Raw genomic sequence first — 20,382 nt, forward strand, 5'->3', positions numbered from 1 at the left:
CAATAAGATTTTGTTGCACCTTTTACACAGGCAGGCAATTCATAACTGCTAAGAGGAAAGCCAGAAGTACACACCCTCAACTAGCTAGAACCTACAGGATAAAAAGCATCTCTGTGTTTGCAGAGGAGGGAATGGCTAAATTGATCTCCTGACACTACTGCTTTTACTGAAGTCTAAATAGTCACTCTGTTTTGTTAGCATTGTACAGAGCATTAGGGAAAATACTACTTGCCTTTTTTTACCACTGGTCAATTTTCTTTTTCTTTGCAGGCTACTATAACTTTGTTACACCACCCCATTAGCAATCAGTGTTAAAAAATGACATAGCAGTGTGCTAGAGTACATCAAATACAAGCAATATTAATGGAATAGCTAGAAAGAAAACACTGAAAAGTCTCCTTTCACATTGGTTAATTATTCACATTGGAACTTATAATAGACTTTCAATGTGTAAAAATGACATTGGGTACATTATCCAGGTTGTTGCTCGTATTACTTTCTAGAGAAACTGATTTGAAGAGCACAATTTCTATCATCTCACACTGCAAAAGCATGCAGCCCAAACACTAGGGGTACTCCTCTCAAAGTCAGTCTATATTCTGTATTATTCACTCACCAGTATAACTCCACTAATGAAAATTTCAAGTATTTAGAGAAAAAAACATCAGATTATTGCTCCTCATTAGAATTTATAAGAAGAAAAAAACACTTCCACACACTTTGCATGTGCAGCTACAGTGATTAACTGCATATATTAGATATTTGCAAGCATAATTAGTTAGCTGTCTGCACAACTCAAATTACCCAGGAAACACTTTATTCTCCATGCTAATTACAACCTGATGTGCCACAACTGCCCACAACTTTTTCTGTAAAATAAGACAAATAAATAGAAAAAAATAGTTTAGAAATTTTAGTATCTTAAAATTGATTCAATCTTTATTAATAGTACAATTTCTAACAAACTTGTATTCAAATAACAAAGTTAAAATCCAAACAAAAAAAATGAAGCTGTACATTCAGGAGTGATCCAGAACTCAGCTCTGCCCATGCAGAAAATGATGCCACATAGGAAGATCTCCAGATCCCCAAAGAAGTGAAAGATTGGCACGGTGTCATGATTTTTTTAATACACCAGTTTTTGTAAGCTGCTCAGTTTTAATAAGGGAATTCACTTTGACCTGTTGGGCTTTGAATGCTCATGTATGTATTTTCCCATATGTGATAAGAATATATGTGGCACTGTGTTTCTCCCAGTATCTTTGGTATTTGGAAAGTTATAGAAACTTTACTCTGTATACTTTACTCTGTAAAGTTTCCTTCACAGGAGAGAACCTTGAATACACAGTTCCCACCAGGTGAGGCATGGAGACCTTTCCCTCATGCAGTCATATCCTCCATTTTCCTTTCCGGAAGCATTAAGGTAAGATCTCACCAGGCACTGTTCGGGAGTTGAATATATTCATGTAGAAATCTATCAGTAGTTCAGTGAAGAGATTCAGAGGTACCAGAGCACTCAGAGAGGTTGTTCCTTTCGACGGCCAGATCAAATTCAGACCAAAGACACAGGCCAGGCTGGATGCTGTCATTCTGTTATATATGCTCTCCTGTGAAACCTGGGAAAATATAAACATGAACAGATGTATGCAGACATGTGCCCCGGAGAGTGAGAGACAAGACATCATCCTGAACTGAGAATGAACCCATGATGGGAGTAGACCCTGGCCACAGTGTATCACTGTCTTCTTAACAGCCTCAGGGCTGACTATGTAGCCTTGAGCTATGGGGCTACTGGAGTCTGTGTTCCTCAAGTACAACATAAGATGTCAGTAAGCCAAGCAAAAAGGATGAACTGTTTCCTTATGCTAGGAAAATTGTTTCCAGTCCTTCTATATGGAATCTATTGTTATCTGCTGAGGGGTGGGGAAGGACAGCATAAAACAGCTACCCCATCTGCTTCAGTACTAAGGCGCCTAAAGAAAAGCCTCGAGGAATTCTGGAGCTGTTTGCAAGGGTTTAGAAGGATTTTTTTTTCTCCTATGGATGCATGACTTCATTTCCAAGTACCTCAACATCCACCCAATTCCTCTGAAGCAATGGAGATGATAATGAGCTATAGGTAAAAGACACAGCACTGAAACCTGTTCTGCGCCTGGATAATGTTTTCTACTGTCTGTGAATGTGAGCTCAGAATTGGGTAGCAGTAGATGTAATTTTTTCTCTGTGTGAGCTTGGCAGAGAATCTGTGTCTTTGCTCTCCTGCATTGCATGACTGGTATCCTAAACCCCATATGGCCTGGGTGTCCTGTCTGACAAGTTCTCTGCTACTGTAAGGAGCCAGCAAACCAAAGGTGCTCTTGATTCTTCCTGACCAAGGTTATTCAGTTCTTCTCAGGCTGATGCCTGCAGTTGTTGATTAGTAATCTTTCATGAAGACCATGCAGTCACAAACTGTTACTCTGAAGCTGTCATCTTAGAACAGGGAATTACTGAGCAAAATCTCTCATGTATTCTTTCAGCTACAATGTCAAGTGGAATAGGAAAGCAAAAATTCTCCTTCTGAGTGCCTCCTGAAAAAGCAGTTCTGTAGTACCATGAAAAGCCTGAGGACACTAGAGGAAGATCTCTAAAAACTTTGTGATTATGTGAACACTTCTTAGCATATGCATAAACTCCAGTTGCCCTCTGCTTGGTAACACAGGTTTTGTTCCCCATCATCTGAGGCAGAGCTACACTAAACCTTACCTGCGAGTCATGAATGAGGTTGACACTTAGGAATTCAAGAGAGACACAGGCATCTTGCTTCACTCCAAAATGCACAGCAATGCCTTCCTCAGCAGATGCAAGAAAAAGTGTGCAACTGATTTCAACTCTCTCCACAATAATCTTTGCTGGCTTGCCAAGAACTGCAAGCAGGAAAACCCTGTCACAACAGTGGTAATGGCTTTATTCCTCCCTGAGGGGATTGGGCTACACATCATCTCACCCCCCTCACTACTCCAATGCCAGATTTCTTTCTTGAATGACACGAACACATCTACTTCATCTACAACACCATGATGAGCAGCTGATTTTTTCTTCCAAAACAAGACCATGTAAAGGCAGCATGCAGTCAGCCAACCTCTTTATGGGCTACTCCTCTAAACAACTGTACCCCAAAGCTACATTCTATCCAAGAGATACAAATGACAGCATTTGGACTAATCCCCTCGACTCCTTTGATTCCCTCACAAAGTTAGTAAACCTTGTCTCAGTTTCAGTTGAAAATATACTTGATCTGTCAATTTGACAAGCTAATAAAAGAAAATTCTCCAAAGACCTAGATCATATCTGAACATGACCGAAAAATATTACAACAAAGAACTACACAGCTCCACTTTGTTGGCTTTCCCCCTTCATTGGAACATGTATAGAAAAAACAGTAACTAATGACAGTCTATACTGAAAGACAGTCCTCTAGGAAAATAACACTTGTACATTGTAAAACTCATCACTGGGAATAAACGCATGTTGCCACATCAACAAATGCAAAATATGCATCTTCACTATTCCAAAATAAATACCAATTTCATCACAGCAAAATTCCTATGATTTTAGATTCCATTAATTTGCATCCCTGCACCCTCACGGGTACTGCAGGAGACAGCCACTATACTACCAGACAGCCACTATACTACCTAATGAACTTAAACAGTGAAATGTGGAGGGTAGAAAGAGCCGATTACTAATACACTAAAAATGGTAAGGACATCACCATCTCTTTGGTTTCTCAGTCTCAATGCTGAAAGGAACGCCACAAAACATTTTCAAAAGAAAATTACTAGATATTAAAACACCCCCACAAACTGACTGGAAATATAAGTTTCTATCCCCCACTCTCAGCTGCCTTGCAGACGTGCCAACTGCTTGTGTCTGCTCCATGAGGCTTAGTCATCTAATCCTTTGCAACATGCCCTGTCATCTCCAGCCACCCCAAGCTTTGCTGGTGCTTAATTACACTTTCAATTGGACAAGCAACCGAGACAAAACAGTAATTCAGAGCATTTGTTTTCCCAGTGTGCATTTGGCTTTAACTTTGCTGCTTCAGTTACAGACCTGAAGCATAGCTTGTGGGCCTCAAAACCCTGTCTATTTCTTCTAGCTAGTCCACATCTGACATTCTGAATTTAGCAGGTTTTTGCAGTGGTTCTTTCAGCCAGCTCAGCCTCCCTTCCCCTGCATCAGGCATGACTGCAGGGGCAGAAATAAGCAGGAGAGAGGGAAAGTGTGTAAGTGTAGAGAGGGGGCTGTATCAGCTGGTACCAAAACCAAAGACACGGCTATAAAATGACAATCTAAATTATATTATTGTCTCTATAAACATTCCTGATTATTCAGCCTTAGAGTGTTGTGGAAAGTACAATTACAGTTTTCTACTAAATGGTTTCTGGCTTCAGAACTGGATAACTGTAGCTCTCTGATTGCTTTGCCAAATGGTTTGCAAGAAGGCTTCTTTGAGCCCTTAAAGTCTGCATGTGCATTCATAAATCCACTTCACTGCATGTGGAACACAGGGCTTGTGGAACACAAACACTTGTTTGCACACCCACCTTTTGAGAAGTCAGCTTAGCAAGCACTGACGTTTTGTACAGATATAATTCAGGGACTGACTTGTGAAAATGGCCTTTGTTTTCCCTCTTGCTCCTGGTTGCCCAATTCTGCCTAAGGACCCCAGTCTACTGCAGCTCCAAGAGTCCACTGCAAATCCCTCTCTAGCGATCAGATGTGGAGATGGGCAGCTTATACCTTTTGCAGTGCTCTGCACAGGGCTAATAGCTAACAAAATCACTGCTAAAGTTAAAGGATTTGGACCTATTTCTGAAATTGAAGTCTGTTACTTCTGTAGGAGTAGCACTGTCTCTAGCACTACTCCAGCTCCAAGTTCCTTGGACTAGAAGGAGCTGTTTCATTAAGTAAGGGGGTTGAGACTCCAGAGAAAATAGGGATTTTTTTTTCCCCTGTCTCCCAAAAGCCTGTATCAAACTTGGAGTGTTCAAAACCTGCTTCTAGTGATTACAATTCATCTCACTTCATGAAATTACCACAAGTACCTCTTGCACTACTTAACGCTGAGCTCATGGAAGAATTAAATTGCCTCTTATACGTAAAAAGGTTGAAGCTTGCAAGTAAAAACTAGGATTATTGGTAGAGTGGTCTGTTAAAGTTTGAATTGTGGCAACTTGTGCAGCACAGCAATCTGCAATGAATAGAAGTCTCTAGCTCCTAGATTGTTTCACGTTCCCTTGACCTTTCCAAATGCAAATATTCCCTGAGATAGTAAGGATGAAAAGCCATGGATCAGCAAAAATTGCAGATCTGAGCACTAGTATCAACTTGATGCTGTGCTTTACCTAACAAGGCATACTCAAAAATAATGCTATGTTCTGTCGCCCAATTACAGAAAACACTATGTAGTGCTTTTGCACACCTCATTAACACCTCAAGTGCTCAGCTCTTAAGAAGTACATTGAGATGGTGCATCTATTATTGGAATAAAGTCACTTACACAATTCATAACACTGAGAACAGATATAGTTGCTAAAATAATAGCAAATGACATGAGTGTTTCCTTAATAGCATTAGAGTTCAGCTAAGCAACAGTAAATGAACATGTGGGTGTTACAGGAACCTTGCAAGTGCTGTTTGAGTGAGGATATATCAATGTGTTTAGTTTAATCTTCCTTTTCTCTAGTATTTTGATAGAAAAAGGGATTAAATGTACTTGTTTCTGAAATATGCTATTGACTAGAATATGGAAAACATGATTATAGCCTAAAAACAGTTACTTAGGGCTAATTTCTTCACTGGTGAAAATCAGCATCATTCCACATACATTGCTTTGGTGGGTGGTTAGGACTTCTGAAGGCTACATCACTTTATTTAGGTGTCAGCTACACCATGATCCTCGGTTTTAGGCATCTGAATTTGGAAAATGCAATCTAGAGGAGGCAACACATTGGATAAGGCAGAAGGAAGGGAAATTACTATCTTTTCCTGCACATAAAAGGCAACAAAAGGATGTCACTAAGCTAACCATAGAACTGTGTGTAATGGGTTTTCCCCAAACACTTACACTGGCAGGGATTCCAGAAACTGGGATAAAAAAGAAAATTAACAAATCAAAATGTAGGACAAAAGATATTTTATTAACCGGAATCATACCAAAAATCCTTGCAAAATGGCATGTTTGAAGTTTTTCATTTAACACTGTATTGAATTATAGAATGAAAGGCTATTTTGAGTAGCAAAATGTTATTTTTAAGGTTTAATACAAAATATTTTGCTGACTGTTGCTCTAAAGCTCATCAATATTTTTGTCATTTTCTAAAATGCCACTAATTTGCCCAAGATTTATACTTTGGAGAAAAAGGTGATTGCACCTAATATTCCAAAATAGGAAAAAACCCCAAACCTAAATCAATAAAAACACACATTTGTGGAGTGGAGAGGACAGAACTTTAAATATTCCCGTGCAGGCAGAGTTCCACTAACATTTACCCAGTAGTTTTCATTACATGTAAAGAATTTCACATGGAAGGGATGGCCAGATCATTGTTTAGCACTAACTTTTACTAGAACTGGAGGGCTCTGCATCTGGAGTTCATTCCATTGGCAAGTACTGCACAAGGACCACACCATCCTTTCTAAGCTACTCAGTTTTACTTCCTGTGGGGATGTCACATGTTGCATTAAGAACAGATTTGGAAATGAAAGACCAGTGCTATTTTGGAAATGTTGCTTACACTCACCAGATGAAGGAAGCATATCAGATACTTCAGAACAACATAATTGTGCTCAGGAAGTCCTTGAATGATTTGTTTACATCTGGTGACTCGTAAACTGCTCTCCACACCTGCAATGTCAAAGTCAGTTCAGTCTTGACTCCAAAACATCAAAATATTACAAAAAATGATACCTTATGTGTATCTGTTGGAATTACTTTAGATAGCTGTCTGTAAAATTGACCACAAAATTCAGCTCTACTGACATCCACAACTACAGTGGCAGTTAGGGTTATCCCTTTGAATGTCCATATCTTATTTTGTATTATCATATATCTGACTAAGACTAACTTCCAGAGTATTGACTGAGTGAAATAGCCAAAATAATTTGTTTGCTAGAGAGAACTTTCAAAGGTCTTGATTTGAATCCCATTATCTCTCTACACACTGAATCCAGACATCTGCTTTTTATGCTTTGATTTTATTCTTGCTGAGATATAGTAAAGTGCCAGAAGAGTGCTTTGGGCAGGACTAACTTTAAAAACACTTTTATGATTCTGAAGGAAACTTTTCTGTCTTGGCAAACATTTATTAGAAAGTCACTTGAGTGGATAAGAATTTTCTAGAGATGAACCTAAGCACCTCTATTAACCCATTTCTACAGATGGCCAAAACCAGAACTGGACCCCAGACTCTTTGCACCATGTAGACAGTCTGGGTAAGCATTATACTAACTCTGGACTACATTTGAAATGCTGTACCAAGTGGGTTTTTTTTTATTATTTTTTTTTCCTGAACAATACTGTAATTATTTTAGTACTGAAAGTTTAACACAAATTTGGAAAAAGGTCTGATTGTCCCTGACCTAACCAGCCCATCTGTTCTGATGGTTTTTCTATGTTTGTTGCATTTCTTTCTCCCTGACACAGCTAGAGGCGTGCATAAGAATGTGTGCATTCACGGACTTCCAGCATGTTAAATGTTCCCTTATGCTCTGAATTAAATACATGAAGCTATACTATGGTGAGCCGTGTTGACATTTTTCCTACTGCAAAGCTATCAGTTCCCATAAACCACAACAATCTAAGCCAAATATTTTTTTTGTCAGCCTTCTGCAGAGTAAATAATGCAGGAAGTTTAGCATACTGGCTAAAGGGACTTTTGTTAGCAGCTTTCATGACCAAAGAAGTTATTTGGCAAATAGAAGCTTCAGGATTTTATTAATTTTTCAATCACTCAGCTAATTTATTTCACAGATCCCATCAATAACTCTTTAAAAACATGTCTCATAGAAGACACTAAAGAAAAAAGTTTCACCATGATTTCAAAGTACTGGAAAGCAGAGATACTCTGTTCCTGGGTTTGCAGGTTAAGAGGTGCAATAGATACATCGCAACACTGCTCTCATGTCTTCTTCATCACATGACAGCTGTCTGCAATCACACATCTTCAAAGCTCCCTTCTGCACTGTATTCAAGCTTAAGATCTTTTACAGGATATCACTACAGCATCAAGAAAAGATAGTGGACATCACACTTCATAGTAAGAAAACCCAATCACAGAACAGTTCAGGTTGGAAGGGACCTTAAAAATCGTTTAGTTCCAACCTCCTGCCATGGGCAGGGACACCTTCTGCTAGACCAGGTTGCTCAAAGCCCCATCCAACCTGACCTTGAACACTTCTAGGGATGGGGCAGCCACAGCTTCTCTGGGCAACCTGTGCCAGTGTCTCACCATGCTCACAGAAAAGAGTTTCTTCCTTTTATCTTTGTATTTTTTGGCACAGTATAAGAATTTTTCCTAGAATACAGTATACCTAGCTACAGCATATTTGCTGTACTTCCACACTTTACAAACATGTAGCAATTGGGATTTATCCCAAGTCTGAATTATTTTAGTGCCCTACCCCAACAGCAACAGTCATTACAAGTAATGATTACCTACACTTCGAACAGCACTAGTCTGTGGTTACCAGAGGTATGCTAACAGACTGCTGGAATCCATACTCCATTCAGACACAATTTCCTCAAAAAGCAGGTTTGGGGAAAATGCATGCTTGTGAGTTGTGACTGGGAGCCCTATGGGTTCCCTGCTAGCTTGTCTATTGCCTGGATAGCAAAATACCAGTCTCTACAAGTAGTAGGTGCTAACTCCCAGATATGCTGGGATCTCAAATATTCAAATCCCATGTGTTAGGGGGTTACCCTGCCAGCATTATAAACTCTAGTGTCTGACAAAGGCCACATAATTGAAGCTTTATAATTCACAGCTTCATGTGGTGCCAGACCTTTAGGTAATCAATGTCTTCTCCTGGCTTTAGATTCTTTCTTCCCCAATATATTATAACATGGGAAGAGTTGCAATAAAAACAATCTCCTTCAAAAAATTTTGTTTCCACAATTCTGCCAATCCTGCTACTAAAACTAAAGCTGCTTTGACAGAATCTGCATCACTGAGACTGACTCAGTGCTGTGCCATGACATAAAAATGGAGCCCTCGCAGTGAGAAGTCTGATCCAATTCTTAATAATACAGCATGATATACAGATAAACCACTAAACCTTGTAAAAGGCAGAAACGGTCTTTGTAAGCCTGACCACTTTGCTCTGGCACAGATTATGAGGTTGTCCATCCATGGCAGCAGTGAAGCACTGATAATATATACCCATAACTGTGTCATGGTTACCCAACAGCAGTGATTATGTGTTAGCCTGGTCCACTTCAACTTGCTACATAAATTTTTCTAAAACTCATTTATACTTACTTGTTATTCCAATGATATGATCATAACACTCAAACGTTAGCAATGGCTGAGGAAGTTCCCTAAGGAAAGTCTTTAGGATAACAGCAGGAATATGGATATCTTGATAATCATCAAAATTCACAGACTTGCCTTAAAGGAGAAAAAGAAGCAAAAATGGTGTTCAATCATATGTTTTACTTTTTCTTTCAACTACTGCTTTAAAACTGTTTCACTGTTAAAAACTGTACATTTTGGACAGAAAACCTCTTGGCTGTCTGCTGCTAAACTCCTGGGATTTTATTTTGTATTTTTCATAGAGTTTTATTAATCTTTTTATAAGAGATTTTCCCCATAAAGGCATTTCATAAAATGACTTCAGAGGGAAGTCAGTGACTTTCAAAATTACTTCACTGTATTTCATAAATTAGGTAAAATTATATTTCCTTGCCATAACCATAGAAAAAAAAGAGGCAAAATGACAGAGATATTGTACTTTGTAACTACAATACAGTGAAAAGAGGCAATATTAATGTTCTGCGGAAAAAAAGACCATTATTGACTTTTACCTTATCATTCATTAGCTGCTACAAATATTGTAAGTTCTGGCCTGACATCAACTGATGACTTGCTATTCAGTAAGCATTAAGTGCCTGTTGCTGTCTTTCAGGTTTCTGTACTAGTGCTCTTATTATTCTGTGTTACAAAGGTTTTTGTGATTAATTATCAGAAAAGTAGTATTTCCACTTCACCAGCAAAACTAAGATCAACAAAGCCCTCACACTATTGCTAGTGATGGTACGATGATAGCTTACCCTGATTGTAGAGTTTCTGAACATCTTTGATAGTCTGGATGCTGGCTGACCTTCTGAAGAGGCCCTCTACTTGTAGTCCTGAAAGACAATTAATGCAGGTCTGGTCTGTAGAAGGTGTCACTCTCGTTTTCCTCTGTAGGCTCATTTGAAAGCAGAAGAGAGTGATACACTCAGTTTTTGGAAATAAAATCCTTGAGAATAGAAAGTTGGATCAAATAATGTTTCAGCACTGCCTACAGCACTTTCTTTAATGTATCACACAGAAATAATACCAACTTTCCTTAAACGTTTTAGAGTGTCTTGCCAACTATATTTTTTCATCAAAAGTAGCTTTCAGTTGCACCTAATGACATAGAAGCAAGAGATCTAGATTTATACTTTTTTATTTTTATACACCCACTCCAACTCAGTGTATCTGAAATACTGAGCACCAAACCACACCTGTAAATCTGCTGTTCTTCTTGCTTTAAACCTTTAGCATGCTAAAGAGGGAATTTGCAAAGATTCTCTAGGCTCCCTCTTCTGCCAGCGGGCAAGACAAGATCCTTTAGGCTAGGGAATACTTCATAGGATCTTTGGATGAGAGAACATACTTCTTAACATGGGAGGTGTACTGGCCTCCCCATTGTAAAGGTAGTTTGGGGCAGTAGTTTGCTCCTTCCACCTGTCTCTGGAAGCCAGTGGGAGTTAGCACTCTGCCTGCCCATGGTATTTTGAAATACCTGATTCTGTTCTTGAAGCACTTCTGAAATATTTATCATACATGTCCTGCTGTGGGTTAACCGAAATCTGACTTCAGCTGCAGAGGAAAAATCATAATAAATTGCACCCAATTAAGGATCTAGTTTGGACAACAGCTTTCAAGGTAAGGTGTTTATCTGAAAGATTATGCAGAACAGAACTGGGACAAGAAATGTTGCTTTTCTTGAGACCTGGGGTACACTTCTTGCCTTTTAGTTTGGTAAAATCCCCGTTTCCCTCTCTCTCTTCTCACCAGTTTGTGCTGTTCCTGACACCCAACAGGCAATGCAGTTTGGCTCACATGTAGGCTGAATTGGAGATTCCTACTGGAAGCAGAGTAGTGTAAAATACTAGCCTATGCTGTTCTGACAAGACATAAAATTGTTGACATTTTAAGAAGCATTGCAGATAACTCAATGACTTAGAGGAACTGCTATGTGTTTCTTTATATGAGTGTAGAAGATCAGATTGTCTTTTTTAGTTTTTCATGCTTATCTCTCAGCAAGTAAGTAGCCAGACTGAAATCAGCATTTATGTATTTCAACTAAAGCACACATACACCTGTTTGCATGATGAAGAATATTCATGGTGCTCTAGAAAAATTTTGAGTCATACGTTAATGAAAGATATTCAGTCATTCTTGTAAATTCAACCAAGTTGTATTTGTGTTTTACATATGAAAAAAGTAAATACAAGATTCCTTAATGAAACCATTCCTTACAGAATAGCACTTAGTACTGTTGATATGAATTTAGACCAATATACTAAAAGAACTGATAATGTACTACTGATGTAAATTTTCATAGATTTCTTTGTGAAGAACCCCAAGTGCTACTTGAAAGTGCTCTGCTGACCAGATTTAGAGGCTTAGCTGGAATTTAGCTGAAAACAGCTCCTAGTTACTTTCTAAGCATTCACGCACTTCCCTGTTAAATTCCAGGTTGAACACTAAAACATCAGCCCATGCATTCAGTACTAGGAGTACGACTTCTCAAACTACAACATCTAAGAAGGACATGTGTGGTGGCTAAAGGAACCAAATGGACAATAATTCTGACCTACTTGACCATTTGCTTTATTCCAGATCAGATCATGTTTTAGGCGAATAAAGTTACGGCAAAACAAACATCATCATAGTAAAGTGAACAATAACTTCCCGAGAATCTGCAGAATTTTATGCTGGCTGTCAGTGGACTAGGGCTAAAGGTTTCTGTAGAAACAAGTTTTTCAGAAAAAGGACATCATAAACACTTTCAATTCGGTTTGCAGGAATTAGGTTAATAGCTAATGTTGTAATCTGATGTGAATCTCACTGTATAAACTACACTGTAATAAATATCAATTTTAAACATGTTTATGCCTTTATTGGCTAAGCTTTCAAGAGTCTAATTAAAGACATTAATCTGTAGCACAGACAGAAGCTGTACTTGTCTGGCCCTGCATCCCAATATTACTGTAATGGCACATAACAATAAGCTCTTCCTGGGTATATTTTTGAGAGAAGGGAAAAGCAACTTTTATCTTCATCTGCAGAAATCTGGGATACAGGCAATATCTGTGCTTCTTCCAGAATTCATTTACCATGTCAGCTGAAATGAATCAATATAGAGCAATTTGTTTGATCACAGGTGGCAACAAGCCAACTACCAAAGCAGGTATCTCCAATCCTTCTTAGATTTGTGGGCAACCTACCCAAAAGACATGACATTAATTAAATAAAAGTTACTGCAATTCTTTGGGAAAAAGAAAAATCTATATTCTTCTTCTAAAAAAACCACAATAGCAAAAGAGCCATCTCTTTTTTTTGCATAAAAGATACTCAGACCAGAAAATAATATAGCAATTTTAAAATAACATATGGGTCATAACTTCAGCCTACTCATAAAGAGAAACATGAGTCAACAGCAGTTATGCTATTGAAAGGAGAAAACAATGAGCCTGGGTCCAGAGATGGTCGTTTTGCAATATATTTGTCTGAATTCTGTGATGTGCATGAACTGAGAAGGATACTTTTTTGGAAGTCTGTAAGTGTATTAACAGCTTTCAGTGCTGTGTTTTTATGTAGGGAAGGGAAAAGCTACCTGAAAATATGATGGCATTTCCCATGTCACATAACCTGAACAGCATTAGCATATGCCCCCAACTGTGATCTCATAATAAGGGACAGGAAGGAGGAAAGCGATCTGAAGCTTTTCATAGGCTATTCTACTGTAATGGATAAATACACAGCCTTATACACAGTCAGGAAATATTTTCTTCAATCTTGTCTCTTCTTTTTCAGACACTAGAGAAAAAAAAACTACTTCTTGGAACTACCATAATTAAGCTAACACAAGGTGCCCACACTGAAACAAAATTAATCCCTTTGTCTTCTTTTTGCAGACAAAATTCATGCTAGAGCTACCAGAGTTATGGGATGAGGAAACAAAAAAGGCTAAGGATAATCTTGGTCATTACAGCTCAAAGCATTCAGTTTTGTCCTTCTAAAAACATAATTTTGAAGCAGCCTATTTATTTTTTGTTAGTAGCATTTTTCAATCCAACTCCATTTACAGCATAACTCATGTCAGCTGTCTCTTTAAAGTGAATTTGTGCGTGTGTATGAGTTGAACTATTTTGCCATTTATAGCATGGGTAACACTGTCCATACAGAATACCAACCCTGAAGCAGCAGTGCTTGCCAGAGCACTGCGAGAGGATGACTGACATAGGCTTTCCAATTCTGATAAACATGCAGCTGTGTGTCACTCACATACTCTACCAGTGCTGCAGAGCCTCACACAAATCAGCACAAACTGCTCCCTGCTCTCACCAATAAAAAGATAGCTAGCTTGCTAGCTAGACAGACAGACAAACAGACAGACAGATAGATAGGTAGGACTTTTGCTACCCTTCACTAAACTCACTAAACCAAAAAGAGTGAAATTGTATTTTAATATTAAGTGTGGGGAAAACACAGTGTGTGAGTAGTGAAGGAGCCATCTGTATTCAATGAAAAATGATTCTGCAATTGAGAACTTAACTGAGTAATTATTTCAATGTCAGTAATCATAAATGAAAACAGGCAGGCACTTCATTCCACATTGAAATAAGATGGTTTTTACCACAGCAGACAAAATTTCACAGTACAATGACACAACTTTGTCACATTCTGAGTTAATAAACTGTTGCTAAAAATACTTAACCCCCTTATGCCCCCCCAATCAGTTGTCCCAAAGGAAAGACACAGAAAATCAAAACTGATAAAGATAAATTAAAGCAACACATGCTGTCACATTGCTGCAAACTTGTCAGAGAAAGGGAGATGAGAAAATTACATTCTTTTTCTTTCAATCATCCCTGATTTGAGGGTTGCTGGCACCAAAAACCTTTGATAATTTGTCTGCTTTCAGAAGAGAAAAAGCAGAGCAAGCATCTAAATTCCTTCTGTCCCAAACCGAGTTTGGAAATGTTTCTTTTCACTAGGGTCCTGCCAAGTCTCAGGAAGTGTCCATCCTCATTTGAAAGAGATTATCATTCTCATTAATACAACTGATTTAGACATCGTTTTGCAGATTACCTAATTCTAGTAAGATTCCTTTTTAAGAATTAGAAATAATTTATTTCTGATATGAGGGCTCATGAGTTTATAGTATATTTTAATTGTGAATTTTTATGTTTAGGTCAAATTTGAGTTTTGTTGTGGCTTTATTTTTTTAGGGGGTGTGTGGTTGTTTTTTTTTTGAGTTTTCTTTAAGCTAGAATACAGTACAAGTTTGAGATGACATAGCCTTTCTTTCCCTTTGCACAATGAATACAGAACAAGTGAGTGTGATGTCTGTACTCTGTAAAGATGATTTGTAGTGCAAGAAAGAATACAGAAGATCAAGGGCAGCGAGGAAGAGAAGGGACAGTTCCAGCTCTACTGAAAAGCTGAGCAGCAGCAAGAATGTGGAACTGTGCATCCTCCAAAGAATCCAAAATGTATTTGTGTCCTTGCGGTTTTGAATGGCATAGTTTCTAGTGTTAGGATTTATGAATGAATATTCCCAGTTTACACTTGACACCTCTGAACATAATTTATTTACAATGCCTGAGCACCAAAAACACAAACTGTGCTTATTACAAGGTTCATTTTTATTTGATGGCACATGAACCAGTCTTGGGATTTATCTCATCTCCATGAACCCTAGGTAAAAACATTCATATGAAAACAAAAGAGCCAAGAACTCAGACTTGTTTATATGGCCCATGTCAGGCTGTCCCAGTGTTGCATTTTAAAAGGTATTTGATTGATCACAAGATGTGGAGGCCAGGAGGAAAACTCGCTAAGCTGCAGCAATCCAAACCTATTCAGAATGCATAACCATCCATCTCTACCTGTTCTGACTATCACCACCAGAATGTATTTATTCACATTAAAAAATGGAACCAAAACTTTCTCCATCAGCAAGATTTGTTGTGCTTCATGGAGGGGATGAGGAGGAAAGATTAATCATGTTTACCACTGCTTCTGCTATTGAACAGATAAAGGACAGCTTTAGTTGTCACTATAGCCATACCATAGGATATATTTTACTTTATCATTAAACTTCTACAGCATGGTTATTACCATTCCATTTTGAAGTCTTAGCCATTGCTGAGGATTTTCCTGTGATACCACGAGGCAATGTTGAACAAAAACTGTGCTGCTAAGCATTCCCAGTCAACAAAAGAGATGAGGTGAGAGAGAAAGACTTGGCAATGGGGGTACTGCAAGATAATTTCCCTATAGGGGACAGTTATCTTTCCTGTTTTATAATTCTGTAGTGTGATTCCTTCACCATGAGTTTATTGTTCCATTACTTCTGAGCTGCTGCTGATCTCACACAGCCTGTTTAGTAATCAGTTCTCTATGCAATTCTTTGTAGCTGTTTCCTTATACAGCCATTCTGTAGAATGCAAATGTTATCAAATTTTGGAAATTTTAGTAATAATTACAGCAATTTAGCTTTTGTTTTAAATTGTTTAAACCACAGACAGCATTTAGTTTATACTTTTGGCCATACTCTCGAAAACATAAAATATATTAACAATAACCCTACTTCTGTATTTCAAATTGGCATTTTGCACGACCAATACAAATTACAGCGTATTACTATTTAAGATAGACTTGAGCAACATTCCTGCTGCTTGTAACCTGACATTTTTATGCAGGTCTAAATAGTCCAGTTTGTACCCACCATAATGAATCAAATAATTCCCTTTAAAGCTGTCACCTAACCTCCAGACGTTTGAGGGTTTGCTAAAAAAATATGGATGTTGCCGGGCAGTTGTATTTTTAGTGTGCATCAGTTAGTACATCTAAATTGCAGGTCAGAGTTTAAAAACTAAGACAGCGTGGTGAATTGTACTAACTAAACTAATTACTGACTAAACAAACACCAAAACCACCGGCCATACACTACCTAGCTTTTAATTTATCATAGTACTTTATATCCAATCTGTAATATGCTTTCCTAGGAAGAGACACATGTAAGTAAAAGACACAAATGGGAACTTCTGCTCTGAAATCTTACTTGAGTTTAAAAGTAGAAGTGCATTTCATACAAAGATACATCATCCATAGCATGGCCTTACAGAAAAGTTGGTCTGAAGCGACAGCCCACATTTACAGTCTCACTTCCACACAAAGGAAGGACTGAGGACATGTGAGAACATATTAACCAGAGAAAGAAAATTACTACCCTGTGGCATAAGTTTGGCCTCTTGGAAAAAAGGGCCTGTAAGCAAAGCATCGAGATCATTACTGTCAAAGGAATGACACTAGATTAGAAATACTTATGAATTGTTCTGACAAGAGAGTGAATGTTTAATTAAGCAAGGTAATTTCTCATGGCATGGTAGACATAAGGTAGTACACAAAAAATACCTTATTTAGTGCAAGTGAAGCCTTGCATTTATAAACTAGACAGGAACTGGTTGTGGTTGTGTTCCCTTCTTAAAAAAATAACCTGAAAGTTATTATAAAAATTAAGAAACTTAATTTGTTGCGTTTATTGTAATAGTATCTGAAGCATCAGCTGTAATAGAGCTCATTTACGTAATACAAACAGATGTAATATCTGCTTACAGTGGATTCTTTAGTCTCTGTTAAGGTACCGAGTGACTTACTGGATCCAGTGAGAGTTACCTTGCTCAGATAAATATATGAGGAAGAATCCCACACTTACTGTCATAACGCTGATTTGGCTGTTGGGAATGAGGACATACTGGCTACTGTCAGAACCCACTTAATAACTCAGTACAAAAAGGGGAGTTTCAGCTCATTTATACAGATAGGGATGCCTCCACACAGGGAAGAACACTTCTGTAAACAGTGTTGTCTGAAACTAATTTAAACCTCAAGAAGGAAAATTATGATATGAAGCAATCTGTCAAAGGGATTGGAGTCATTAAGATGGAGGTGGCTGGGTGAACTTTAGAGACTGAAAGTTTCCTTAGCCTGATAGCATACTATTGCAGGCTGGTGCCTAGTTTGTCACCAGAGCTCCTTCATCAGATCTGTTCAAGAAACAAGAGCTTGAGCTGTAGAGAATGGACTTAACAGATACCAGAGGGTCTCTGATGTTTCAAGGAATATTAACCCTGTTGGTGAAGCACAATTTTGCAGAAGCTTTTGTGATCCAAGTCAGTTTCAGAAACTGATTTCAGGTACATAGATGTGAAAATGTAGCAATGGGAAGAAGTGGAAATACTGCACCTAGGGTGAAAAATAAAACTCCCTTCTAATTCTGCGAAGCTGGAAACTATGCCAAAATCAAATGGAATAGGGTAATGACAGTGAATTTTTGTCACTTCCGGAAGATGATCTGAAGCTTTCACTGTGCTCATGGCTGCGTCTGGAGTGCAAAGAATGCTGCCAGTCAGCCTCCCGGGGCTGTCAGCACGGGAACCGACACTCACTGCAGCTGATGGCAGAATTGAGATATTTCAGATTTAGAGAAAGAGTTAAAATCATAGCAGACAGCAGGTACAACAGATACCTGCACACTTATAATCAAGTGCAAAAAAATGCATGTCTATCACCTACTGCTTAACCGCCTTGGCATGGCAGGTACTTGGCTTTCAAGCATCAGCTGGCTGAGAATGTCAGAAAACACTCTACCTGACAAGCCATCTCCTTAGAAATCTGGTTTGTGAAGATCTCTTTATGATAGGGAATATGACAGCTCTGAGCAAACCTGGGCTTGGCTGGAAAATGCCCTTACTTCCTGGGGACACAGGACAGACAGCTGGGGAAAAAAAAGGAGACAGTCTGGCTAGCAAGTGCATGGGCTGAACTAGGTATCAGTGGCCATGCCAACTGAATTGTGTAGACACATAAAGTAGGACAAGGGCTTTGTTCAGAAGTATTATCAGGTTTCCTCAGAGACTGCCCTTTACAAACTGTGCTGACACTGCACTGAACAGATGAAATTTTAGCCAAAAAAAGAGATGAATTTTGGAGAAAACCCAAGTATGATTACTGCTTTCAGAATAACAAATAATTCATCTAGAAGAAATTTTGCAACGACAATGTCAAGCCAACCCTTTTTTATCACAACCATGAGAGCTAAAACTTGCTATTTTCCCCCTGCACTGTGCAATTGGTGTTGCTGCTGCAGAAAAGTGTGGGTGCCTGAGCTGGACTCAGCAATTATTGACAGAGAAAAGTATGGGATTGGTTCAATACTGATGAAACAAAACACCGAGAAAAGAACAAAAGCAAGACATGGAGGTTTTATGTCAGATCAGTGCAAGAGCTACCAGTTACTGGTCACTAACACAATATAATGATGCCATAAACCTTCTATTTCCTTAAAATCTTTGAATAGGTCCATGAAAGTGCTAGATACGCATATCCCTCCTCCCAAGTACAGCCAAAAATTTAAATCAATTAACATTTTAGTGATTATATTTTTGTTCAATTTCTAAACAATAACAGCTGTGAGAAATAATAATGTTAGTACAGATCCATCCTCATTTTAGCTCTCTGGACTCCTGTGGTTAGTGAGGAAGAGGTATTTACCTATTAAGATAAGCTAAATATATGTAAGGATGATTGTTTCATAACAATTTAAAACACAAAAAAGTCTGGCTTTCATCTGCAGATGGGGCCTGCACTGATACACTACACAAGCTGTAATTATCCACTTACAATTATAATTACAAGGATTGTCTCAAGCTGCCTGTCACTTGCCTTCAACATTCTTAGTAGTGAACTATTTACATTCCCTGTATACAAGCATAGTATTTGACACAAGCTACACCTGCAAAGTTTTCATCATTAGCAACAGTCTGGAAATAGCACATCCAACAGCTTTTATGGGCTTGACTGGAAATCGTGTATTTGGACCTAGAGGCTTTCAATAAAGTCTGTCAGAAACTCTTAATCTATTGCAGATCAGTATATACCTTTAACAGCAGAACTAGCCCCACTCCAGTACTTGGCCTTGGCTGCTGCATGTATTTTGAAGATAAATCAGCAGTTCAAGAGGTGAGGAGCTAGCTGTTCTGTATACAAGTATCCCTATAGATTCTATGCTCCACTGCCTGCAAGCTGTAAGCAGGTATCCACTGCAGTGGATGTCTCTCTCATTCTGCTATCCATGTAATTAATGAGCTTCACTCAGCGTATGAAACCAAACAACAATAAAAAGGGCAGTTATTTAATGTCCTTATTTACCACGGGTTAAAGCTAAAATACAAAAGAGCACAGCCTAGTGAAGATGGCAAGACACCGTTTAGTTTGTTCTCATTTAAATTGCATGATCTTGCACTGATTTAAATGAAGCCAGGATATCCCTTGAAAATCAGCAATAAAACCGAGAAGCAGAGTTTTGCTTGCCCTCCCCTTTGTGTTCACAAATGTGAAGCATATTCAATGCATGCTTTGAAAAAGCTTGAAATTTCTCACTTCGGGTTCAAATAAACCCAGACCAAACCTAGTGGCAATAGCTAAAATGAATAGAGGTCAATGATGCATACTATTTGAATACTGAAAGCAAAATTTACCCTGTTGAGAATGACAGATGAGGGATGCAAATTAAGAATTGGGAATGTTGTGGGATAAAGATTTTGGCTGAGCATGTCTATAGAAGAATATAATTTACTCAAAATTTACTTTAAAATAGCTCTGTAAATGAGGAAAATCTCAGATGAAACTCACTTAACAGAAATACAGAGATCTGCATCTGGATTTTGTCTGCACAAAAATCATGCTTATCCTCAAGATTTGTCCATATATTAACCAAACTTAATGGCATATTAAATGCCAGTGAAGTTTCTTTTTCTCTTTTTTTCCCTCCAAATAACTGAACCAAACA

The 20,382-nt window shown here is 38.3% G+C and overlaps 1 protein-coding gene across 1 annotated transcript in view; it reads right to left on the bottom strand.

The window, feature by feature from the left end:
* Positions 1-1,109: 1,109 nt before the first annotated feature.
* ARHGAP8 (Rho GTPase activating protein 8) overlaps positions 1,110-20,382 on the bottom strand; it is a 52,363-nt gene continuing 33,090 nt past the window's right edge. Inside the window, exons 9-12 of the mRNA XM_034063338.1 lie at positions 10,316-10,393; positions 9,525-9,653; positions 6,789-6,892; positions 1,110-1,616 (exon numbers count right to left, since the gene is read on the bottom strand). Of these exons, the coding sequence (XP_033919229.1) occupies positions 1,419-1,616; positions 6,789-6,892; positions 9,525-9,653; positions 10,316-10,393 (509 nt within the window). The 3' untranslated portion in view covers positions 1,110-1,418. The remainder of the gene's footprint in view (positions 1,617-6,788; positions 6,893-9,524; positions 9,654-10,315; positions 10,394-20,382) is intronic.

Source organism: Melopsittacus undulatus, chromosome 5, assembly GCF_012275295.1.
Source record: "Melopsittacus undulatus isolate bMelUnd1 chromosome 5, bMelUnd1.mat.Z, whole genome shotgun sequence".
NCBI classification, from domain to species: Eukaryota; Metazoa; Chordata; class Aves; order Psittaciformes; family Psittaculidae; genus Melopsittacus; species Melopsittacus undulatus.